Genomic DNA, 27,892 nt, shown 5'->3' with positions numbered 1-27,892 from the left:
ACTTAATTGAAAGAATGTATTATACTTATTCAAGTCAATTAATGTATTTAAGGAGTTATTGATCATGAATTGTTTAAAGTAATTCAAATTTAAGTTCTTAATTTCTTTTTTAAAGTTGGTCTTAATTATTTTAGCTCAACTGTAGTATTTAAAAAAATATTCACTGTATTTACGGATTTATTTGGATCCTTAATTCAGTCGTTGTTTTACTTAATATTTGACAAAATTTCTTTCATGGTGAATATGTTATTTTAACTAATCACCTTAAGAATAGGTAACTTACTAACAGTTATTATTTGTCGTAGGCTAACTATAATTAGAGAAATGACTTTGTCTACAATATTTTTGAAATAAAAATGAGTGATGAGTAATTTCTGAAGTATTCTATGCTGAATTGCTCTAGTGACTCAAGTTGCATTAAACCACAGATTATAGGTGACTCCACAAAATGAAGTCAAAAAGTATTCGGGGAATCTAGGTGGCCATATAAAGAATCTCATCTTTCCACTCCACTGATTACGATAATGATGATTCCAACCATTGCCTAATGGGAACTAATGAGGAGGGCCTCCATCTTGTTGGAATTATAGTAAGCGGTCTTCTAAAGATACATTTCCATGTATTTCCCAGTGATTTTCTAATTCCCGCACTACTGGTGGTTCGGTACACCTCTGTCGCATTCCAGCAACATGTAGCCATTTAAATTTCCTAGTATAAATTTTGGGCCGATAATATCATCTCCCAATACATCATCCCAGGCATTAATTTTCTAGGTGTCCTGGGTATGCCCTTCTAATAAACGTGTGGCTTCTCGTCAGTAACGACAGTTTTGCTTATTAAGATGGCCATTAATTTAAATAAAAGTTACACTCATCACTGAAGCAATTATTTTTGACTAATAGATATCATTATTTCACAAAACTGGATTCTTCTGTCGTCTGGGTTGCCATCACCAAATTCTTGCAATATTTGCAGTTTATAGGGATATAATTTAACTACTTTTCTTATTAATTCATGCCAGGATATCAGTAGCCATCATTTTGAACATTTAATCAAAAAATAATAAAAAATATAAAAATGGGGTTTCATTTATTGTTTTCCTTGATAAACTTTCTAAAATGGCGCTTTCTATGGTATCATTGGAAAGCATTTTTCAAGAGCTTCAAGATAATGTATCATTTGATCCCTATTCCTATTTAAGATTTTAGGGATGTATCTCCGCCTGTCCTAAGGAGTCAGTCACCCTGTGAGCGAAAGAGAGATAGGTATACAATTTGATGGGGGTGATCCCAAATACTCATTGGAAATATAATATATACCTCATTGAAAAGGTAATTAAAAGGGCTATTCAAAACTGCGTGGAGCCGACAAGGAAACACAAAGTTGATCACAGGCTCTCTAAAGACGGAAGGTCGTATTTTAAACTTAAAGGTGTGATGGTATAGAAGAAAAAAAAAGTGGCCACAATAATGTATTCATTTAATAAATAATTTTATTATATATTTTTAAATAACGCCAGAAAAACTTTAAAGCGGTTTTCCGAAATTGCAGTTTTTCTCCCAAAATTTTGGAAGTATTTAGCATTTTTCAAGTGTTTAAATTGCATTTAATTAAGAACTATATTGCGCTACTTTCCTCTAATTATACCACCTCGTACCTTCTACCGTTTCGGAGATCCCCATACTGCTCATCCTTATTTTGGACATCCTGTATAACCGTTAGCGGAGGTCTTTACACAACATTTTTGGTTTCTTTGTTAACTTTGTAACTTTTTCTAGTTTTATATATAGGTGTAATAGTTAGTAATAAAGGATTTGCCTTTATCGCAACTTAACATGTGGTCTATTTTCCATATTTGATCGAGTGCTATTAACACCCTAACTCAAAACTCCTTTAACTTTTTTTGTTTTTAATTTTATTATAATTTCAGTTAAAGGTATTTATTTATCAATATTTTTCATCCAAAAAAGTTGTTGTACTTTGCAGATCTCGCTACGCTGCACAGTTTTTAAGATATTGAATCACATGACAATATGGGTTACTTTTCACAAAAAATTGTGGCATAAAAAGTTAAATTACCATAGATTAAGTCTTATGAATTATTTCTCTTGAAAACTGAATGAAGAAAACATCGTCATTGTTGTTGGAATTATAACGTGTATTTTTGGTAATTTTGTAAAAAATAAATAAATAACAGCTTTTTATCTTTTTTTTTTTTAATTTATTCATTTTTGTCTTAAAAAAAGTTTTTGGTAAGTAATTATTTGTTTATAAAATGTAACTAGTGAGAAATTTCAGCGCGCCTCCACCTTTAAGTATATCACTCATCACTTGACCACCTAAATGACAACATTGGGTTGTATGTTTAAAAAAAAAATAAATAAAAACGGAGTTGGCACTGTTGGCAGCATCGCATCACCCTTGTCTTAAAAAAGTAACCAACACCAACACGGCCGCGTAAATTAAACGAATCGTTCCTGGATTCGCCGCTTGGCGGCAGCACCAATCGGTGGACGAAACTGGTACTGGACGATAATCAATTAGGCCGAATTTACACGTGTCAAGTAGCTAAAGCAAATTAAAAACTAAATAAAGTAGCTAAAATTTAGTCCTTTTGTTTTTGTGAGCGTTTACATGATTTGTTGTTTAGTGTTGATAAAACATGGCCGGAAAAGTTACGCGTGCAACAGTGCGGAATTGTATTTTAAAAGTATGTGGCGAGTTATCCGAAATACTTGCAGAAGAAATGGATAAAACCAAAAAGAAACGTTGCTGGGTGAGAAAATGGCTGAGTCGAAGAGAAATATATGGTGCTTCGTCTACTTTATTAAGAGAATTAGCAGCTGAAGACGTACCAGAATATACAAATTGGCTGAGGATGTCTAAAGAACTATATATTGTGTTTATTTTTAAATATTTTTATTACGAAAAAGTTGTTGATGAACAAAACATGTTAAATGTTGGAAAAAGCTTTTGCTATTATCTGTGATCGTACAATATCATCGGCAACTGATTCTGTACGAGTTATATTTGTTGATCCATCGTTATGCGAAGAATGCATGTCGGAATATGTAGGGGACTGCAGTGGTGTATAGATGGAAGATGAGGCGTGAGCACTACTGGTAACTGCATATGTGTCATACTGGTTAGTCTGGGCCTGGAGGTCTTGTAGTTTAAAACTTCTCAGAACAGACTGAAAGCGTTCCTGTGCTTGTATGGCCGAAAGAGGAGTTAACGTCATTAATTGTGCAGCAACACTGCGACCAAAAGCTATGTATTCATGCTCATTGGCAGGTTCATGTGTCATAGTTTCGCTTATTTTTTTAGGTCGTTAACTACTGCAGTAACTTGCCTCAATTTTGACGTAGTTCTATTTTTTTTTCTGCGGTACCTCCTGAGACGTTTCGTTTCTTGCAGCCATTATTTCTTCTTCATTTTCTCGTTTTTGTTCATTAACTCCTTCTTCGCGTTGTATCTGAAATAGAAAAAAATATTTGTACCGTATTAGCCAAACTCAAATGCTTGTAGGTAATACTGATAATACAACCAGCAGTAAAATTCATATTATTTTAGGTGCCGGAGTCCCAAGAAGAATGGAACGTTATTGAGAAGGGATTTCGTTTGAAGTGGAATTTTCCCAAATGTTACGGTGCGATTGATGGGAAACACGTGACGATTCATGCACCGGCAAATTGTGGCAGTGAATTATTTAATTATAAGGGTACTATAACAGCACTATTATTACTATAACAGCATTATTTTGTTAGCTCTGGTAGATGACAACTATTGTTTTTCCTATATAAATGTTAAATGTCTGGAAGACAATCCGATGGTGGAGTTTTCCAACAATCGTCTCTATTTGAAGCCCTAGAGAATGTTTTATTACCACATGGTGGTTTCATTGTAGATGACGATGCATTTGCACTGAAAACGTATTTGATGAAACTGTATTCAAAAGTAGCATTTTCGGAAAATCAGAAAATATTCAATTACCGCCTTTCGCGGGCAAGACGAATAGTAGAAAATGCTTTCGGAATTCTGCTTAGCAGATTTCGCATTTTTTAAAAGCTTATGGCATGCTTACCAGAAACTGTGGACAAAATTATTAAGGCCTGTTGCGCAATACACAATTATTTGCGAATCACTTCTCATAACACTTACACACCAAGTGGATCGTTAGATGAGAAGATATAGAAAGCGGTCAGGTTAGACTGGGTTCGTGGAGAAATGAAACTAATACTCCCTTGCCGTCAATAAGCACCTTAGGAGGTAATCATTCTTCAAGATGTGCAAGAGAACTACGAGATCGACTCTGCCAGTACTTTATGGGCGAAGGTGCGGTGCCATGGCAGCAACGGATGATATTTTGACTGTACTTTAATATAAATAATATAATATGAAAATTATTGTTCGGTATACGTGTTTTCCTTATGATAAGAGAGTTTTAAGAAATGATTTTCTATTATTTTTCTATAGGGTTTTATATAAACAAATTGATACTTACGGGTTATGGGACGGGAAAACACGTATATCGGATTAATTACTTATAATATGAACACTACTACAATACACTTACATTGAAATTATCCTGCGTAGGCCTCTTATTATCTTTTACGTTACGTAAAAATGTGTCCATTTCCTTAAACCATTTTACACTGAGGACATAAATATCCTCCGATCCTGCTCCTGACTTCATAGAGTCCCTTATTTTCTTTTTTTCTTGAGAATAAGTTGACCTCAACCGCCGTTTTTTGTTCTTGATTTCAAGCACTCCGAATCCTTCTATCCCCATGATCTCCTCAATTTCCTTATACGCCGAGTCCCGAGCTTGTTTATTTTTGTAAATGGTAGCCCTTGTATCCCATAAGCATCGCCTTTCTCGATACTCTTCTACAAATTTTATTGTTGTTTCTTCACTCCAACGAGACATTTTTAAAACACGCCACAAATAAAAGAAAAATCAACGTCGCAGTCTGTACTTATGAACTTGACTAAAAAACCTGTCTACACTTGTTTAGTCGGTGGGTTAGTTTCTAGAAAGCAAAGGTGGGGGAGACAACTTGCACAAGTAAATAGAAATTGTTTCTATTTACTTCACTAAATATATATATTTTTACTTGACTAAACCTTTTTTATTCCGCTCTGGATAACATTCTGGTTGATTTTTATGCTGCCTATGAGCACATAATACTTCTTGGCGACTTTAACATAAGTGTTCCTAATCCAAGTGTAAATACTTCATTGTTTGAAATTACTGAAGTTTATGGTTTCAAACAATTCATATCAGAGCCGACACGAGTGTCTGATACTTCTATGTCCTTGATTGATTTGATTTTTTCTAATATTGACCTCATGGAGGCTTGTGGTGTTAGGGATGTTGAGGTATCGGATCACTTGTTGGTTTTTTGTGAAATTAATTTTAATATTTCTGAGCCACAACGCTTTAGTTTTACATATAGAAATCTTCATAATATTGAACATTTACGTTTTCAGTCTGATCTGGAGTTAATACCATGGCATAGTATGTATATCATGCCTGAAATTGACTCTAGGGTTGATTTTTTCACACAGTCGATACTTAATATCCTAGACATACATGCGCCAATTAAGAGGGTTAATAATAAAAAAAAACCATATAGCCCCTGGATAACCCCCAACATCAGATTTATGCAAAAGCTTCGTAATAGGGCTCTAAATAAGTTTAGAGTTAGTAAGGATCGGGAGACTGGAATACGTATAAATAGTATAGAAATATTACAACGTCTGCGATTCGTGCAGAGAAAAAAGCATATTTAACCTATAAACTTGGCATTTGTAGTAATAGAGAAATTTGGAGTGAGTTAAAAAAAATCAATATTTCTAAAAAATCTAATGTACAGCTTCCTATATCATTACAAGATGTTGAAAAACTTAATGGTTTTTTTACTAATATAAACAATAACAACAATAAGCCTAATACCGATTTTATTTTTTTTTAAGCAGCACAGAATTTTTCCTAATATATACGATTTTATGTTTAATTTAGTAGACCAGGATTTAGTAGAAAAAATTCTTCAAACTATAAAAAGCAAGGCATTTAGATCCGATAATTTAAATATTACTATTGTTACGCTTTGCTGTCCTGTGATTATTAACCCTCTTACCCACATTATAAATTGTTGTCTAGAGAAAAGCTATTTTCCGGAAAAGTGGAAGGAGGCCAATATAATTTCCTTACCTAAAATTAAAAATCCCACGGAATTTAACAATCTTCGTTCTATTTCTATACTTTCTGTTCTTTCGAAAATTTTGGAAAAAATTATGGAGCGCCAAATTCTTGATTATTTAAATGGCAATAATCTCATCCCAGAATATCAGTCTGGGTTTCGTAAGGGCTATAGCTGTGTCACTGCATTATCTCACGTTACAGACGATATATTTCGGGCTTTGGATAAAGATCAGGCGACTGTTTTAATTCTCTTAGATTTCACCAAAGCATTTGACATGGTGAATCATGAGATACTCATATCTCTATTACATTATCCAGGATTTTCTCAGTCGGCCTTAACACTTATGTCATCTTTTCTTTCAAACCGCAAACAAAGAGTTCTGCTAAATGGAAAAATATCGGAGGCAGTTGACGTTATTTCTGGTGTACCACAAGGTAGTATTTTGGGTCCATTGCTATATACAATATACACATCACAATTAACAAAAAAATTAAATAGATGTAAACATCACTGCTATGCAGATGATACTCAAATTTATTATTCATTTAAACCCAGTTATGCTCCTGAAGCTAACCTTTATATTAATATAGATCTTAATAATAACTTTGCTAAAACTCAAAATCTACTTTTAAAAATTAATCCAGCCAAATCTAAAGCTATTCTTTTTTGTAGTGATGCTCACCGGATTGAGATTTTAAATAACTTTAGACTTGAAATGAATAACGATGTTATACAATTTCAAAATTCAGCCAATAATCTGGGGCTCCTAATAGATCATAAACTAAAATTTAGGGAGCATGTTACACTTAAACTTAAAATTGGCTACTCTGCTTTAAAAACTATTTACGCGCAGAAGAATTACTTAAGTACTAATATTAAAAAAATGCTTTGTGAAGCATTGGTTTTGTCACCTCTCAATTTCTGCGACACTATTTATGGTCCTTGTCTTGACTGCTCAGATGCCTATCGGATACAAAAACTTCAGAATTCGTGCCTAAGACTTGCACAGAACACAAAGAGGAAAATTTGCACACAAAAATGCACAAAAAATGAACACAAAGAGGAAAATCCTTGGTCTGTTTTCTGTGAAGACTTGTATTTGGCGTAAGGAGAGGGGAGCATATTTCTTATAAGCTAAAGGATGCAGGCTGGTTAAATATGTTCAATCGACGAGTATTACATCTTATTTGTTTTTTTTATAAATTACTTAAGTGGAAGTCTCCATCATATTTGCTTAGAAAGATTAGATTCCGAACGGACGTACATAACCTAAACATTAGAAGAAAGAATTTACTTACTATTCCGGCGCACAATAAGGTATTATTTAAAAAGTCATTTTCATACTTGATTGCACACTATATAAATAGGTTTAAAATAAATGATTTTACATTGACAGAAAAAACTTTTAAAGTTAACATTAAGCTGCTTCTCCTTGGTTAATTATGTGTATGAGTGATTTTTTTTAACGTTTTTGTGTATAATATTGTTCATGATTTTGTTCCTGAAAGGCTGTGAACGTTGCCATAAATCGTTATATAATTTTCCTCATCTTCCCTTCCCCTCATATTTTCTTTCATATCCTGATCCTCTTCCCATGCTCCCATTAGGTATGTTCTTTCTTTTTCAGTAGAATATTTATTATTAAATTTTTAAATTATTGTTTTTTTTTTTTATTTTTTTTGGCCTCAACAGATTATTAAATTATTATCTTACTAAAATTGGTTCTTGCGCAAGTACTAAATCAAGTTGTTTACACCATACAAGTAACTAAATTTAGTAACTTGCTTTAGCTACTTGACACGTGTAAATTCGGCTTTAGGCTACTCTCACAGTGGATGCGTGTACGTACGATTAATTAAACGTACGCATCCGTTAATTTGCACACTTGACGTCGATAAAAAATTGCGAATAGAACGTATCAAAAAATGTCTGCACGCGATTTGTACTTGTTTGAAAATAGTTTGTTAAAAAGACGAATAATGCAGAAAAAAAGAAAAGTATGGGTGAATGAACTACTTAAGAAAAGAAAGGAGTTTGGTGAATTTCAACATATTTGGAAAGATTTAAAAAGCAGCGAGGAACAGTTTTTTAGCTATTTTTGAATGAAAGAAGAAACTTTCAATTACATATTAAATATAATCAAAGTTCGCGAAATATTGTAATTTTCGTGAACCAATTTCTCCAGAAGAACGTTTGACTGTAACTTTAAGGTAAGTTTTTTAATTTCCTTTCAAGAAACCTAAAGAATGAAAACAACAAACTATATGAGAAATTTTTTGCAACAACCTCCAGAATAAATTTCTTGTTATGTTTGAATCTTAACCAACTACTGTATAATACTAAAGGGATTTAACTAAAATTAAAATTTATTTATGAAGTATTGGAGTATGTCGGATTAAACTGTTGGAAATATTCAGGTAAGTAATGGTGACTCTCTGTAGGGCTTTGTAAATCAGGTTGACTAGGAGTGGTTGCTGCAGAATTTGAATATCCACTGATCGAATTTCTAGAAGTCGTTCCAGATGCATCTTGTTGTCATTGTGTTTGTGCAGGTATTTTAGAGATATTAAAGATTAAGACCTGTTGTAACTGTGATCTCACAATTAATTTTCTTGATAAATACAAGTACGGCTTTTAAGTAAGGCAAAAGGCTCATTAGGAATTGGTAATTATCATCTCTTCTATTGCCTTCAAAATACTTTAATTTTCTTGCCTCAATTTCTAAAAGTTTTTCATCATATTCACTCTTAACTTTTTAACTTCTGGTTTTGGGTTATCAAAAGATTTCTTTTGTGTATGATTACTGTTTGTCGGTAAGTCATGATCTAGTAGACGAGGCTCTTCTTACTGCAAATCTGAATTTTGTGAATCGTCAATTTCATAATCCCGCGCTTCTGATTCTCTGGTGCAATGGGCGCACTCAGAAATAGTAACATTTGGAAAAACGGCCATTTAGATATGAATACGGTATCTGCTCCATCACCTGATCTACTTTGTGTATACTTTTAGAACGCCCTTAAGTTTCTCCATCGTTTTTTCAACTCGTCAACTGCAAGAGAAATTTTTAAGAAACAGATTTATTTGTATAGATGCTGGAGCTTACGGCAAGGAAAGTGATGGTGGAATTTGTGTTAATTCCAATTTATCGAGACAACTAAAACGGTGCCAATGTAGGCAAAGCATTGCCAGGAACTGACATTTACATACCTCATGTTATATTGGGAGATCAAGCATACCCGTTAAAACCGTATTTAATGCGTCTTTACCCACAAAGAAATTTGGGATCCGAAGAAGAAATATTTAATAGGCGTTTATCAAATACACGTCAAGTGGTAGAATGATCATTCGGAATTAGGGTTAGTAAATGGATATTATTACTAAAGGCTATTGAAACTAATCTAGATCGAGCAGATGTTAATTATTAAATGTATTTGTTTGCTTTACAACGTAATTATTGATAAAGAAGGTATTAGAAATATGAATGTGGAACTAGATAATCAAAAAACTAGAAGATTTGGAACTCTGGGTGAAAACAGAACTCGAACGGTAGCTTACACAGTCTGCGTTACATTAAAATTTTGTGCGTAACCGCTAAGTTTATTTAGTACTTTAGTAAAAATAGTAATTTGTTAATTCACAAAATTTAAAAAGTACGTACCTAGAATGGTTATTTCTTTAGAAACCTCCTTCCAAAGGCACCTTTGTACATCACTGTGGTGGTAATTTGATTCTCGCTGATCCCAAAGGCATTTTCTTTCTCGTACGAGTTCTATTAGTTTTTCTGTATCCATTTTTTCTAAATAAAAATATAAATCAGCAAGAACAGCCTACAATTCGTCCGAAAAAAACGCAACAACTCCCAACCAAAGGGGACACGTTCGCAAGTCGCAATTGTACGCAAGTACACGCGCGAACCGATCAGCAGCTAATGTGCGAACTTGTATTTAAATGAAGCAGTTAGGATAGATCGCACGTATTCGTGCGTGTTCGCGTTAGAGACAACCAATTTGGTTGTCTCTGTTCGCGTGTAATATTATTCGCTTGTAGACGCGCCCACTGTGAGAGTAGCCTTATAGTCGACCGCGTACATTTAAAAATACAAGACTGCGTATCTTCCCAAATATTTAATCAACGGGTAATGTTTGTTTTATCTGGATTACTATTCTGAATGTTGATTTTCGGGGAAGTCCCTAGTTCATTTATCGTGTCGCCGTGTCATACATAATGCAAAACAGAAATTTAGTCCATTAATTTTAGAAATTCATCCACGTATTTTGCATATAATTTGTTATAGGTAATAAACATAATGTAAAATTTGCAGGTGAGTGTTATACATTATATTTTATCTAAAAATGTACGGTAATATAGAAAAGCAAATGTTTTTATTTAGTGTGCTATTTAATTTTTGTTTGCAGAATCTAAAAATTATCCCTCGTAAATTTTTTGGACTTTTTTTTACCATAGTTCATGCGTTGACATCTGTCGTTCCGTTCCGCATTTCCGCTACTTATATAGAGAAACCTGATTTATCGGTGCTTGTTTCTTTTCTGTGGTTGTCTGTTTACGTTTAGAAGAGAGAGAAGACAACACAAAATAAAAATATGGCTATGTGTCTCTCTCCCCCCAGTGTTTCTATCTAGTAATAAGTAATTCGTCAGTGACGTCAGTCATCAAATTCAAAACAGAAGTAGAAAGAGATGGAATCATAATATTTATTATTTTTCTTAGAATAAGATGGATTTGGATAAGTGCATTTTGTTTTTGTTTTGATAATGATAGATTTAGATTTCTAATCCTGACTGATAATGTTATCAATTTGGATAAATGAAAAATTCACCAGTTTACGAAAATTCTGTACGTAGGTACTTCACTCAAGTATTTATGGGATTTTTGTGTATACTGCCACTTTGTTAGCAAATTCTCCCTGAAATTTTAGTACCTGTAAGATGACTATAAATTGAATGTGTCCTAAATTCAAGACCAAATAAAGAAGATCTAGCTTTCATAAACAGTAAGTTTCTAGTATTGTTATTATAGTAAGCTTGCTTTAAAAATACTTTACATTATTATAGTTTAGTTGAATATTAAAATTTAATTCATTTGAATTAGTGTTTTTATATTTTGACCATATTGCTATTTGTTTAGTTGAAGCTTAATGTGATTTGTTGAATTTGTTCCTTCTAACTATAATTAATATTGGCCTTACAACTTGGCCATGTTTATAATGACTATAAAGCATTATTGATTGAATAATAGACAATTTTTAAACTTAATTTTTAATAGAACTATTATCTGAATCTCTGGTTCTCATATTTGAATGTGTTGAAAATTGTGTTTATATTGGAAATAGAGTGTAAATAGTTCAGTCAAATTTCTCTCTTTTACATGATTTGACATTTAAAGCATTTTTAATTTTTTCCTAATATTGCAAGAATACAATTTCAATATACATAGACTAAGCATTTAAAAATATACAGGTTTTCAAGAAGCTATACCGAGTGACACAGAAAAAAGGGAACACTAAATAACTTTGTTACTTTTCAAGATAAAGACAAAAATATGTTATGATGATAACATAGTTATAAGAGCATCTTTTGACATATTCTATTGTTTTCCATTACTTCCGGTTTAACAGAAAATGATAGTAACTTTCTTATTTTAAATGGAACACTTGGTATATTATTATGTATTTTGATAAAAAATAATATTCTGAAAACAATGATATTGTATTTACTACTTTTTGATTTATACTCATAGAAAAAATATTTTTTTTTAATTTTAAAATAGGGTGCTATGAATGCATTCAAAGTTTTAATTTTTAATTAAGTAATCACGGAAAAATAGATTTCATTGCATTTTATAACTTAAATCTTTTACATGCCTATTTAAACTGTCCAAACCATTAATTTTGGCATTTACTTTATTTTTTTATACAGTGCTTTCATTTCAAAATGATCCACCCTTAATGACTTTCTTAAAAAGAAAAAAAAAACACGTCAAATTAAATATACAGGGGGACGTTTAATTATGCAAGTTCTGTCAATTACCTCCTCACCTAGCTAACCTCACTTTAATATGTCAAATGGGAACCCCCATCGTGTGATACATCGTAGTAAGGAGCATAAAATTCTCTATTCAACGGTACCAAAAAAAAATGAAATCTAAAAATAATGAATATTTTATTTATGCCAAACTTTGGTATGTCAAATGGCTACCCCATGGTGTGATACATTATTTTAAAGGGCATTCATTAAGCTAACAATGGTTGTAAAAAAAAATAAAATTGATTGACCAAGAAGCAATTGAGTGTAAATTGGTAGGGTAGAAAAACAAACTTAATTAGTTTAACAAATTTATTTTATTATATGTTCAAAATGCGGGCCGTTATTAGCAAAACAATAAAAAAGCCTATTTTCAAACTCCTTACGAACATTGGCAAGGGTCTGCCCGATAATTTCTATGCATTCTTGAAATTTTCTATTTTTTAAATTCTCAAAACTCTCAGGTAGGGTTTTATAAACTTTGCTTTTTAAGTAGCCCCAAAGAAAAAAGTCTAGTGGGGTTAGGTCCGGAGACCGCGCAGGCCATTCGATTGCACCACGTCTGCCAATCCACTTTTCTCGAAAATTTTCATCAAGCCACTCTCGAACTACCAAAGTATAGTGTGCAGGAGCTCCATCCTGCTGAAAATGTATATTATTTTCATTCAATAATATAGCACCATGTTGATCTACTTGATTTTCCATAGATTGGATGATGGAAGGGTATATTGCATTTTCTAAAAGGTTTAAATAAATTTCTTCCAAAAAAAATGGCCCGATTATTTCATTCCCATAAATTCCTGCCCAAACATTAATTTTTTGGGGATATTGGGTATGGCCTTCCCGAAAAACATGCGGATTTTCATTATCCCAGTATCTACAGTTATGTCTGTTCACCAGGCCATTTAAAAAAAAGGTCGATTCGTCACTGAAGCAAACGTTCTTCAATAAATGGGGATCGTCGTCAATTCGCTGGCACATCACTTTACAAAATTGAATTCTCCTATCAAAATCATCTTCTCCGAGTTCATGAAGAATATGAATTTTATAAGGAAAGAACTTTTTTTTTTAAAACTTTATGTACGGAACCAGTGGAAATATTTGTTAGTTTTGAGGCCTTTGGTATAGACAAAGTTGGATCCATAGCAAATTGTCCTAGTACTTCAACTTGGCATGCTTCATCGACAACTCTGTTTTCATATTTTTTCTTCGTATCAATTCTAATACATATTTATGGCTCATGTTTTTATCTTGATACCTTTCATTAAATGCTCTCGCGGTTCTGCGAGCACACCGATCTTGAGCTCCATAAAGGAAAATTATTTCTATTCTTTTGGCTAGCGTATACACCATTTTATTAACTCACTGTTTTAACTATAATTGAAAAATTGCACGCGTCAAACTGACAGTTTTAACAATAATAAATCGCCTGCTTTTTAAACGCCTTAAAAATGTAAGGTATTGCAGTGTTTTTTTGTACCTATTAGGTAGGTTTTGCAAAAAATATAAGTGAAATAAATACACATACAAAGTTATAAGACTGCAAAGATTTTTGCAAAAAAATTGAAGACACTCTTTTTTCTCGCAAATAACGTACACATTCTTTACTAACGTACACATTCTTTACTTAAAAAAATAAATAATTTGCTTGAACTAAATGTACTGTTTGTTACCACACATTTTAACTTCTAAATTGCTTGTATTTTTTTTGATGATCGATTATAAAAAATGTAAGAATTTTAAAATGATGTAGGTACCACACTAAAAGTATTCATTTAAAAGCCCGAAGTTTGGCGTGAATAAAATATTCATTATTTCTAGACATTTTCGCTAACTATTTGCTTACACATTTACCGATTTAATTTTTTTTGGTACCGTTGAATAGAGAATTTTACGCTCCTTACTATGATGTATCACACGATGGGGGTTCCCATTTGACATATTAAAGTGAGGTTAGCTGGAGGTGAGGAGGTGATTGACAGAACTTCAGTAAATGCATAATTAAAGGTCCCCCTGTATATCTAATTTGACGTGTTTTTTTTTTTTTTTTTTTTTTTTGAAGAAAGTTATTAAGGGTGGATGGTTTTAAAATGAAAGCACTGTATAGCACATTATTGGAAACAACCTTAAATTTCGGCTTTTAACAAGATAATCACATATTCAACAAAATTAAATTAAATTAAATTAACTGCAATATACCTACTAACTATAACTTAAACACATGGGTCTTAATCCCAAGAGTAATGATCCACCAAGATATCGACAATCACATGAACCGGAGAGAAATTTATATCACACATGTGACAGATCCGATTAAATGTAGCGCATATTGTATATAGCGGCGATGTCAAGGTGATATGAGGCCTTGGCAGAAAGAAAGAGGATGTCTAACATTAAGCCTATAGGCACCATGAAACATACACCAGAAAGAAGTACAGGACTATCAATTAGTACAACATTGTAAAAATTCAAGATACACAAATGGCTGGTATATTGATTTTGATAGACTACTCTAAAGCCTTTGATGTTATAGATCATTAGTTGATGTGTGCCAAGCTATCATATTATGGTTTTGGGGAGGTTGAAATACTGTTCTTTAGGTCATATTTAACAGGTCGAAGAAATAAATTAAATAATCTCTCTGAAAAACCATACTGAGTTAATTTATGCAGCAGATCTATGTGATTAAAGGCTTTTTGGAAGTCGGTATAAATAACATCGACTTGAGTATTAACATCAAGTGATTCACAGATGTGGCTAGAAAGACAGGATAAGTTAGTAACACAAGATCGCCCGCTAAAAAATCCATGCTGGTTTACAGAGATGAGTTCTTTTGCGTTACTAAATAGCGACCGATTCAGGATAATTTCGAAAATTTTTCAAAAGTTACCGAGTAATGCGATTCGCCTGTAGTTCACGATTTGATTTGAGTCCCCAGCTTTTAAAATAGATATTATTTTAGCAGTCTTCCAAATTTCAGGAATTTGTGTTATAAAGTTGAAAATGTAGGTCAGCGAATCAGCCAATGTAATTTTTAACCAAGCAATAGAAAGAGTGCAGAATAAATATTTAACGGTTGTGGCTTTCAGGTCTGGTTATTGGAGAGAGGAATATCAATCGAAAGAATGTAAATTTAAAGAGAAATAATTTACATTCTTTCGAAGGAGAACCCTAATTGACATGTGTTTCTTGCATTGGGTTGTCAATGCGATCATTGACTGTCCCCAATTGTTGACCCTAGTTAAGTTGAAGATACCCTCTGGAATTAGACAAAGCGAAAGTTTTTTTCTTCCGTTCCATCAGACTAACTATGGCCTCAATGAGCCCATTTCACATTTGGTGTCTAAGGCTAATATCAAATCATCTATTCATGTTAAATACCAAAAAGGTTTATACAGTCAAAAAACCGATTCGTATCGCCCTTACTTTAAATGAGATTTAAAGAACATTTTGTAGTACCCACCTACTTACAACTTGTTTAAATAATTTGTACTATTTATTAACAAGTAAATTTTTATGTGTATTGATTTTAATTTATTTGGGTACTTGTTTTAAGTTTTGGGCCGTTATAAGCTGCTTAGGCAATTTTTACTAATATGTAGACTTATGCTGTGGTGACATGTCTGTTCATCTTGATTTATACTATTAAGACACAGTATTTATTGTAAATGGTTTGCCGTAAGTAAATAAATAAATAAAATAAATGAATCCAGTCTGATTACTAGTGGTACTAACAAGGTAGCATAATTCGCCCTTTGTTTTATACCATTTATATTGTTAACTTACTTCCTGTATCAAAAATTGCAAATCTCACTTTTACGCCGACGATACGCAGTTATATTTCTCCTTTCGTTTAAACAAGGCTCAGTTAGCTGTAAATTATATAAATTCCGATTTGTCAAATTTTTTAAACATCACCAATGATCATTACATGCTTAAACTTAATCTCGATCAATCATCTGATTTATATTTTGGCAACGTTTTAATAAAATAGCTTCTTCTAGCCCCACGGCATCAAGATGTCTGATTTCTTTTTTTCTTTCCTTCCAATTTTTTAATGTTAAGGTCTCTAGTATCTAGTAAACATGTGGTACCCGCCTGCTCATGGTTTTAAAAACATTTGCTCCCTACTTCTGTATTAATGTATTAATATATTTTAGTGAATATGTGTACATATGGTTATCTAGTAAAGGAAGCAGTTGAAAGCAAGATTTATCAAGTAAACCATTTCTTATATTCATAATTCTTGTAGGAAAGTAACTGAATGGCTGCAATTCTATAGGACCCATTGTTCAACCAAGAAAATACTATGCTAAGTTATATAAATATTGTAGTTAATTTGTTTAGTGAAACAATAAATAAATACATAAATAAATAAATAAATAAATAAATATTAGCTGCGTAATGCAGCTAAATATTTTAGGACTGTTTATATTTGTAAAAAGCTCCAGAGCTCCAGTGAAAGGTATTGTTTTATTTTTCATATGTTCAATACAGTTACTCCAATTAAGATTCTCATCCAGTGTAAGTCCCAAATATTGTATATTGCTGATCATTTCCAAATATACCCCATTGAGACTTAATTTAATTTATGTTTTAATTTTTTTGTTTAAAAACAATATACTTACTCTTGTCCAAATTGATTTTAAGGTTATTCTGCAGTAGCCATTGACTCTATTTAGTAAGATCATTATTTACTTTAGTTGATAGTATATCACAATTATCATTGGTATACAATAACATAATGTTATCAGCAAACATATAATACTGGGCATCCAGTCCTGCTACCTGGAGACTCGGGACATTCAATAAGTACAACAGCGGGCAAAGTTGGATCACTGTGGCACACCACAATTAGATGTTAATATCTCACTTTCCTGATTATTCACATATACATATTGCTTTCTATTAAGTATGACCCAATCATGGAAAGTGGAAGTCCCCTCAAGCCCATTCTCTCCAGCTTGTTTGTGATTCACCACATCAAAAGCCTTTCTTAAATTGACCAAAAACTGCAGCTATAATTTTACCCTGGTCTAAGTTAGTTGAGACATAGTTCATTAGGTCAATGGTGGCACTTAATGCGCTACTATTTTTAAGAAACCCATATTGATGATGAAATATTTTTTTCTACATCATTCATAGATCTATCATCCTCATGGGTTTTTTTATTAGTTTCCATAATTTTTGAAAATACACGTATTAATCATATAGGTCTGTAATTATTTGTAATTAATATAATGTAATATTAATTATTTATAAGCTGGACCAGAATATTTAACAGGTTTTTATTATGCTAATTAACTCATGCATAGTATTTTATCTTGTCCCGGTGTTGTTTATTTAATTCATGGATATTTGTTCGTTCAAAGAATACATTATTAATACATATAATTTCATCACAATTTTGCTGCATCATTTTGGTCGTACCCACATTCTGTAAAAAATTTATTCAACCAATTTGCGATGTTCTTATCAATATTTTCTAGTAGGCCATTTATTTCTATTTGGTTAATACCGCATTTTGTAGAAATATTATTTAAAAATAAATTTATTGTATTTCATTGCTTTTTTTGTATTTTGTGCGGTTTGGATCCATTTATTTTTAAAATACCAATTTTTCAATGATTTTAGTTTATTATTTATGGAATTTTTAAGTTTGTGAAATATGTCTTTAGGTCTTTATTTTACACTCTAAAAATAGTGAAATCCCTGAGAAATTGCTTTGATTTTGTCGTAGATATAGCAACAAGGAAATAAAAGCGATTTTGAATATAAGTTAAAAGACTTTTGTAGTGGAAATACACAAGTCATAAAAGAATAACAAGACAACTTTTCATCCATTTAACTAGTGCTATAATGAACAAAAATTTGCCTTTATTACAAACATTCTTGGTCATTTAACAGGACTCCTATATAAATATGAATACGATAAAAAGCTGATTTTGCAAAATGAATATGCAGTGGTATAACTTTCATTATTTTTCTCTTCAACATGGTCATTAATTAAATAAAGGTGAGGTTACTCAGAGGTTCATGGTTTCATGACATAATAATGTCAATTTCAGTATTCTATTATAATTTTGTTATTATGTTCTTCTACTAACTGACTTTATGTATATTTTTTACATGTTTTTCTTTATAAGTTAAATATACAGATATATCTATCTCTCTGTATTTAATTTATATATTGATTTTTATTTAAATACAATCATAAAAATAATATTAAATAAGTTATTATACCTAAATAACCTAATCCTGTCCGTCTAAACATCGGGAAGAAAATGTATATTCAGAAGATGTAAGATCGGAAAAAGGATGAGTTTTAATGCATAAATTAATACTACATTTTGAAATTAATGTCTATTAATATTATTGTCTCAGTCTGTTAGAGATCCGCGCTCATACTTACACAACATTAAGGTGCCTGAAACATTTTTCTTTAGACCAACAGATTCTAGTGAAATAATGAAAGCTCTATCCTCAATGAAAAATAAGAACTCTTCTGGATGGGATGGGCTGTCACTAAAGGACCTAATAGCGCTACCGCAACCAACCGTTGATTCCTTGGCTGAGGTGATAAATGTTTCACTTTCAAGTGGGTCCTTTCCACATTTACTTAAAGATGCCATGATTATACCATTATTTAAGGGTGGAAACTATGATGACCCATCAAATTAGTAGCCCTGCTTCCCACGCTTGGCAAGCTTGTAGAGAGATTGGTAAAAACTAGGATGATCGAATTTCTGAAACGGCATAATGTTCTTAACCATCAGCAATTTGGATTCCGGACGAAACTGGGTACATCTGATGCTATTTTCAATTTTTTTGAGAGTCTGTACATCGTGTTGAACGCTGGGGAGAGTGCGGCGGCGGTATTCTGTGACTTATCTAAGGCGTTTGATTGTGTAAGTCACAGAATACTGATGCAGAAGCTAGAAACCTATGGATTCAGAGGAGTTGCTCTCGACTGGTTTTGTTCTTACCTATCTGGAAGAACACAAAGGGTATTCTTTGACAATGATATGTCATCCCGTCTGGATATGGATGCGGGTGTACCCCAGGGTTCTGTTCTTGGACCAATGTTGTTCCTGCTATATGTCAATGATATCTCTCAAATTCCAATTAGGGGCAAATTTACTATCTTTGCGGATGATACAACAATATTTTGGCATGACACTGACCCCAAGAGGTTAATGAAAATTGTTGATGAAGATTTAATTCTTGTAAAGTCATGGTGTGAATTTAATAGATTAACTTTTAATATTTCTAAAACTAATATTTTAACTTTTAAATGTAACTTTGGAACTGTCACTTTGCAAAATGAAACCATAAATCCTTCTGAAACATGCACATTTTTGGGTCCAACAATTGATAAGCAATTAAAATTTGAAAATCATATCTCCTCTTTAATAGGGAAGCTATCATCCAACTGTTATGCTATTAGAGTAATAACACATTCTCTGGGATTTGATGTGGCTAAAATTGCCTACCATCCCCTTATTGAGTCTCATCTGAAATATGGTATTGTGTTTTGGGGTGTGTGCTCTCAGTATTTGTTCAGCTCTCTATTTATTTTGCAAAAAAGAGTCATGTGTTCCACGCTACATGTGTGCAGCTCCCTTTCGTAGCCATTGCATTATTTTTCAAACACTCTGTCCTGACATTGCCATGCCTTTTTATTTTAGAGACTATTTGTCTTATCCACAAAAAATATCGCCATTAGCTTGGCTTCCCCTTCTCGGGTTACAATCTCCGAACAACCTTCTCTTTACCTCTGCCTATCCCAAAAACTGAGCAAATTAAGTCCTCTATTGTGTACGGGGGCAGAGGGCTTTTTAACCATCTACCCCTTTATATAAGGCTAATAAATTGTGAAAACGTTTTAGGAAAAATATAAAGAAACTTTTACTTGCTAAAGCATTTTATTCTCTAGACAAGTTTTTTGACTGTGAAGAGTTTTGCGTAGCGTGATGTGACTTCTTACTGCTTTTTCTTTTTTTTTCTTCTTTTACTTTTTTAATTGCGTTGCGTGTGTTCTATATTCTATGTATGTAAGAATTGTTAAAATTTTTATATTTTTGTAAAAGATTATGTTGTTAACTATCTTTAAGGTTTTATATAATGCTTTGTTAACACCATATTATGTTATGTAACAATAAAGCTATTTTTGAATTTGACTTTGACTATGCTTTAAGTTAATATTACTGAGCCAGACTTGTTTGAATATTTACATTTATTTTAATGTATTTTAGATATTACTAACTTTATTAATGTTTAATAAATATAAGTTCCTTCTCAAATAACCATCCCATAACTTCTAGTGTAAAGCATGTTGTAAGCAGTTCTTTTCTCACCAGACTTGTTTTTTCTTAGGTTCTAATTTCTTCTGAGGAAGTGATATAGTATTTTTTTGCTGCAATAAATGTTTCGTTATTTACAAAATATTTCTCTAAACTACTCTTACTCTTTTACACTTTAATTATTGACTATGTCATCTTAAGAGCCTTCACCTTCAGTCTCTAATAATCTCCTTCCTTAAAAATTTGAAAATGTATACTCAAGCAAATTTTTTAGACAACACTGTCTTTAAAAATCACTGGTAATTTTGATATATACACATATCTAATATAAGTAAATTTATTTTGAAGTAATGTAATGAAATCAGTCTTGTTCAAATAGCATTAGTTCATATGCAAGTTGCTATTGTTTTCTCAAATTATAAGTTATTACCAGATAAAAATTATTCTAGTTTTCGAGTTCACCCAGCTTGACCTGGATGTTAAATAGTAAAAATATTAAAGTTTATTGACGGAATTCCCATTTACAAAATTTAAGTATAAAATAATATAATAAATAGAGATCTTAGTATTTTATAAATACATTAGAAGAGTTATAAATAACGTTTAGGTATAGTACAATAGAAATATAAATTAAAAAATATATATAAAGAAATATAAATTAAAACACGAGCTATTTTTTGACAACAACAATCTTCCAATGTACTAAAAAGTGTCTCCAACCAAAAAACAAAAAGATATACTTAAATTTAAATTATCAATCTTTATTTGTGACCTAAATTGCAAAAAAGGCATATGAAAGATCAATTTTCTTGGGTAGATCATTGACCAGTCTACACATTCGATCAAGAGGCCTATTAAAACCATTAGTTAGTTCTATGAAATTATGTTCCAAACGTTACCTCATATCTATTTCTCCTAACAGGTACACGAAAATTAACTAGTGCAAGGAGATTAGGATAATTGATCATACCATTCAGTAATTTAAATAAAGTACATAAATCTATATAAGTTCGGCTGTCTATTAATTTAGGGAGTTTTAGTAACATAAAGAGGTCATCATAATTAATATTATCTACCGGAATATTCGACTTGTAGCCGATGAATCATCTTTGAACCCTTTCCAGAGGATCGATGTGGCACTGATAAAATGGTGACCACACAGTACTAGCATACTCCAATACAGATCTTACAACAGCACAATAAGCATCCCTAATGATATACATATTATTAAATCATTTAAGGGATCTCAATACAAAACCAAACAATTTTATAGCTTTGTTGGATATCTAAGCAACATGAGAAGCAAGTGCAAGCTTTTGGTCTAAGGTGACGCCAAGATCCTCTATCTCTTGTGGTCTTTCGAGAATAATACTGCCAATCTCATATGGGAATAAAATTGGATTCCTTATGCGGTGAAAAGCTATTGATTTACACTTATTTATATTAAGCATTAATTTATTCAATTTTCACCACTGCATGATAGATGTAAGATCCTGCTGAAGCTTAAAGCAGTCATTAATAGATTTGACCTCTGTAAACATTTTCAAATCATCGGCATACATTCAAAAATCACAAGTCAAAACACCATACAGCTAATTTAATTAATTTATGAAACAATTAAACAGAAATGGGGACAAGAGTCCACCTTGGGAAATACCAGAATGAACAGTTATCTCTCTAGATAAGGCATTCCTCAGTTTTACTACTTGGGTTAGCCCTGTAATATAACTGCCCAACCAATTGAGTAGAGCACCGCCAATTCCCATTACTTTAAGTTCAATCAAAATACTAAAAAAGTAGAATCAAAATACAATGATTTACTTGGTCGAAAGCCTTCAAGAAGTCAGTGTATATTGTATCCATGTGATAATGATTCTCCAGGGCTCCCAGCACAGTAGATTGAAATTCCAATAGGTTAGATGTAGTTGATTTAAACCTAATAAATCCGTGTTGTTGCTGAATCAACATATGATTAAATTGGGATGTTAGAGCTTTAGTAATAAGAGATTCCAAAATTTTCGATATAAGAGACATTTTGGATATAGCTCTATAATTAACGACATCAGAACCATCACCATTTTTAAATATGGGTGTAATGTAGCTCTGTTTCCAGAGCACAGGGCAAATACCCAAACTGAAAGATCTAGTAAAGAGTCTTTTCAAGACATTTGATAGTACACACTTTGTATTTTTCAAGAAAATAACAGGAATTCCGTCTGGCTCACAACTTAGATTAATATTTAAATTTTCAATGGAAAACATCAATAACATGTGTACATTACAGCAACTATTGCCAACAGAATTAGAATTATAAGCACAAGTATTTTGAAGATAATTTTCATCATCCCTTACTTGAACTATGGAAAAATGCTCACAAAACAAATCAGCTATTTCAACAATAAATGATGCATCTCTTTTATGATCCAAGTGCATGTTATTTGGTTTACCATAACTTTCTTTTTTGGAGTTTACATACATACAACATTATCCTCAAGTTTAAGTATATGTATATTCATTATAATAAACCTTAGAATATTCTTTGCATTTTGCTCAAGTTCAGAAAATGTGTTATAATTCACCAGAGAACTGCATTGCTTATATATTTTGTGAGCCTTCCTCTTACTCAGAAATTAATTCTTTCAACGCGCGGTCATGCCACTTGCCACTTAGGAAATGTTGGAGACTTACATCTAATCTTCGGTACATTACAATCAATTATATAATATAACAAATCATAAAATAATTGCACAGAACACTCAATACTTGTTCGACTTAAAACTTACTCCCAATTAATACTGCTTAACCACATATTAATAACTGTATAATCTGCCATCTTAAAATTGTAATAATAATAATCGTACTTTGAGAGCTCAATTTCTGAATTACAGTCATAATGAATGGTTAGTGCCGGGTGGTAAGAATCATATGGAATTACAGTATAGGATTGTCAGACAACAATGCTTTTGAATCAAATGTGGTAAATATTAGATCTAAATAAGCTCCTTTACTATTAGAGGTGGACTTAATCTGTCTCAAGTTGTAATATGCCATACACTCCGACACTGCCAGAACCTGTGCCGTAATTTTACCCTCCGGCTCTGATCCTAAAGAATCAGTGTGCCAAGTGATGGCAGGCAAATTAAAATCACCACAAACAATGACATCACAATTCTCTGACAATTCATCTAAAACCAAAGACAAAGCAGAACAAAAACCATCATACAGCTCAATTCTTGATGGTGGAGGTATATATATAACACATATGAGCAATTTTTTATTCTTGCTAATATCATTAAGAAGCACGAAAATATGTTCTACAGCACTAAATGAACTAGACAGTTGTTTAGACTGAATATGCGAGCCAACAGCTACCAGCACTCCCCCACCTCTTGTGCAACTGCTTGTCAGACTATATCTATCACTTCTGTAAATATGGTAGCCTGTAAGGCCAAGTTCATCATTATAAATATCATCATTTAAGAAAGTCTCTGTGTTCCTAAGCCACAGACATTCTGGTAATGAGTGTTGAAGACAATGATTGGTCACTGGTTATTTGCGCTGCCTGTTCCAAAAATTTCTATGGCCAAATCAGGTTGGCTTAGACACAAATGGCTTTGCAACTATTCCCTGAGGCCAAGTTGCCTAGTACTGCATAGGTGTTATGTAATTTATTCCAAGTAATCACATAGTGTTTCTTTTTCAATGGTATATAAGGTGTTTTATAATAATTGTGTATATGATATAACTACCTTTTTACATATAATGTGCCAAAATTAGATGATTCTTGTTTGCTGCTCATAATCACAGACAAGTAGACTGTAGATTTGTAGAGTGTAAGACAGTGTTTTTACACGGCCATTCTAAGTTCAGTTATGCAGTCACTTTGGCAAAATCCAAATTAATAGAATACTTTATAGAGACTTCAGCATTTGTCAGTGTTAAGCATCTATCTTGAGTGATGATACGTCTTAGTGGTAGGTTTGGTCTACATGAATGATCAATTACAATATATTGATAATAAAATAAAAAACATTTCCCTCTATATTCTTGAATCTTACCTTGAATGTTTTAGATTTATTTAAACTATACTTTGAGCTCATTATTGTAATGAATACGTGAATGATTATAAAAGAAATAACTGATAAAAATGGTTCAAAAGTTCAACAAAATGCACAATAGATAAGTTTATCAAATCTTTTAATTATCTTAAAAACAATGGTGGAAAAATTATTCGAAGTGGAATTACCACTTCGAATAATTTCACGAGTCACTTAAGTAAACAAAAACTAAATAATAATGTAAAGGTAGTATAAACATATTGTATGGCTATCAAATCTATGCCAATCGAATCAAAGGAACTCGGACATTTTTGAAATTTTGCCTAGCGCTCAAATTCAAAAGAGAAATTCATCTAGGCGGAAAGTAATTTTAATTTAAAATTTATTGTACACCCATAAAAAATGTAGAAAAAAAATCTTTCGATGATTGGGTATAAAAGTATTCAATGACAGGGGTTTCCGTTTCCTTCAGTGTTCTATTAATAAATGTCTATTGTTCTATGATCATGATCATGTAAAATTTCACATGCCTCTGGGCATTTTATGAATTAAATTTGTCAACTGTGTCCGCTCACTTTCCCGTAGCTGCAGATTAGATCTCAGACAATATATATTATTGTCGGGATACTTCGTATGTCTGGAAGCAAAAATGATAAAGGTTGAACTGCCGACACATGTTTCTGCTTATTTTTATCTGAAGAGCAAAAAACAGGATAACAGTTTCGTGCTAACTTTTTTAATACTTAGTTTTCTCTTTAAAGGAACAAATACTTTGTTGATGCTATTGGATATTCCCCAAATTATTAGTTATACTTAGATAATATTTTTTTTAAGAGTGAATGAGTTATTAGAATTCTCGTGAAGCTTAACAAAAAACTTTTTCTTTTATTTTCAGGAAAGAAATATTACTGCAACCAGTATAATTCAATTTTTAAAATGAGCTCTTTTAACTCTTTATTTGGAATTGATGGATTGTCAAATATTCAGTTGCTACTGGTTCAAGCTACAAGACTGCTCCAAAACGATGAAAATGTGGGTGTTTATGATCATGTAAATCAGAAAACACACAGCAGCGCAACTAGGAGAAGAAGCGGTATGCAAAGTACGAATAATTTCTCCTCACAATTTTTATATCCGAATCCTTTTATGAAAGCCATTGAAAGACCAATAAGTGTTAGTCCTCCAAGAGCAATACAACAACCAATAAAAATTGTTTTGGACAAATTTTTTTTTAATATAGACTTAAAGGGTTCTGAAGACATTGTGGAATATAAAGATATCAATCTAAACTCTATAAAATATCAACAAATATCCTCACTATTTCCTCCCAGTATGATTGTTTTGAAAATTCAACAAGTGTTTAACCCGTTTTTAAGACTGTCCTTTCAATTGAAACAAGAGTTTAAGTACAACCACATGCAACCTCTTAAGCTCTTTCATGCTACTAAACTTAAATATGTGCACAATATATGCACATACAATTTTGATTGGCGATTCAGTGGTGCTGAAAAGGGTCATAAGTTTGGCAAAGGGATCAATTTTACTTCAAAACCGAAATTCGCTATGAACTTTTGCGATGGATTTGCCGATGTAAAAGTGATGATTTTAAGCGAAGTTTTGATTTCAGAGAAAATTCATGGTCATAGTAATATGGTGGTGCCTCCGGGCACTTGTGATACTAGTATAGGTGAAAAAAATTGTGTTTTTGTTAAGTTTGATGATGCAGAATTTTATCCTAGTTATGTCATATTTTTTTGTAAATCAGACAATGTCATGCCAAAGGGGCTGTGAGTTTAATGTGTTAAGTATGTCTGATAAAAACGACCAAATCTTTCCTAATGCTTCTTGATTTCCATGTCTAGACTCTTTAAAAATGACTTAATTATATATACTTCAGTATTAAAAATTGTTTTTAAATTCTTAATGCATCGGGTTAGAAATAAGTTTTTTTAAGATTTGGTATGTCTTGGATTCATTTTGCTCCAAAAACTTGTATTAGTCTGTTTTTTTTAAATATTATATTGGGAAAAAAACTGTATGAGTGATGTCATATGTTAAAAAGAGTTGCAACCCTTTTATTTTTTTTACAATGATGTATTTTTTTCAATGATATTTAAAGAAATATTTATACCAAGTCCATATTATCGGAATACACTTTGTATACATAGGGGGACTTGACCCTCTAATTGAAAATCATAAACCGATATATTTTTAAATGATGAGAAATAATTATTTGTTATTATTATATATAATTATTCATTTATTAGTTGTAGGTTATAGTTAAGACTCCGAGAAATCTTAACAGGGGCAGTTTAGGTTTTTTCCGTATATTTACAAGGTGTCCTAAAAGCTTTTCGGCGCTTACATAGGTTCTATGTATTTCGGATTTTTAGATTTAAGAGTGCCTCAGAATCAAGAATCACCTTCCTTTGATAATTTTTTTCATAGCTCTAATATGTTATCCTGCATTCTGCTACCTCCTGTCTCGTTCATCTGGATAACCTAAAGCGGATAAAGAGCGAGTTGAAGAATTTATAATTCATAAATAGTGCCTTATTACTGACTTCTCAGACTGTTAGTTTTTTTAAGCCATTACTCCTGTATAGAATTGTTATTGATAATTGGGATGGTAAGGGATATTTTAGTTTAAAAGTAAAGTAATACATATTTTGATCAAAGTAATACAATATTTTGATTTCCTTGAAATTGGATTTTTTTTTAAATTTTTTAGAGTAGATATTCTTTTCAGATTTTAGATAATTTAGTTTTTTTGTTTGCGATCTTTATCTTCGAGGATAAAATCGTAATTTTATCTTTAAATACTGTTTAGCCAAAAAGTATTTACAGTTTTAACTAACCATTGTCTTAAGCTACGAATATTCAAGCTTAATAGGGTAACTACTGTCATAAATTCATTTAGTTGTAATTTTGATATTGTTAATTATTTTACTTTTTCCGCAACTTAAATTTCTCTTGCTTGCAGTAATAGTGGTCTATATCTCTGATTCCGATTTTTACTTTGTGCTGCAAATTCTCTGTTTAAATTAAGATAGAGTTAGTCAAAGTCAAAGAGAGATTTTCGTTCGATCCTACTCGTTATTTTTTATGTATATCCTTTTTCTTCTAGTATTTTCGCAACACCCTTCGGAAATAGAAATTCGCTTTTTGTCCGAGAACTGTGACTTATCATGATTAGGTAGCCATTACGTAATCTATATACGTAGTGCTTATAAATAAAGATTTATAACGACTGCCATCCTGTGCAGTCCACATTGTCCGCA

At 31.9% G+C, this 27,892-nt stretch overlaps 1 protein-coding gene and 1 long non-coding RNA gene across 2 annotated transcripts; one reads left to right on the top strand and one right to left on the bottom strand.

The window, feature by feature from the left end:
- Positions 1-1,150: 1,150 nt before the first annotated feature.
- On the bottom strand, positions 1,151-10,315 carry LOC126735190 (uncharacterized). The gene is made up of 3 exons (XM_050439142.1): positions 9,868-10,315; positions 4,577-4,890; positions 1,151-3,475 (listed from the first exon to the last, which is right to left on the bottom strand). The coding sequence occupies exons 1-3, from the start codon at positions 9,998-10,000 to the stop codon at positions 3,371-3,373; spliced, it is 552 nt and encodes a 183-aa protein (XP_050295099.1). The 5' UTR covers positions 10,001-10,315; the 3' UTR covers positions 1,151-3,370.
- Positions 10,316-10,680: 365 nt separating this feature from the next.
- Positions 10,681-25,824, top strand: LOC126735191 (uncharacterized). The gene is made up of 2 exons (XR_007660346.1): positions 10,681-11,220; positions 25,507-25,824. It is a non-coding gene; the product is annotated as an uncharacterized LOC126735191 (long non-coding RNA).
- Positions 25,825-27,892: the final 2,068 nt, after the last annotated feature.

This window comes from Anthonomus grandis, chromosome 4 (assembly GCF_022605725.1).
Source record: "Anthonomus grandis grandis chromosome 4, icAntGran1.3, whole genome shotgun sequence".
NCBI lineage: Eukaryota > Metazoa > Arthropoda > Insecta > Coleoptera > Curculionidae > Anthonomus > Anthonomus grandis.
Note: the sequence above shows the minus strand (reverse complement) of the source record. Positions and strands in the feature narration are given on the sequence as shown.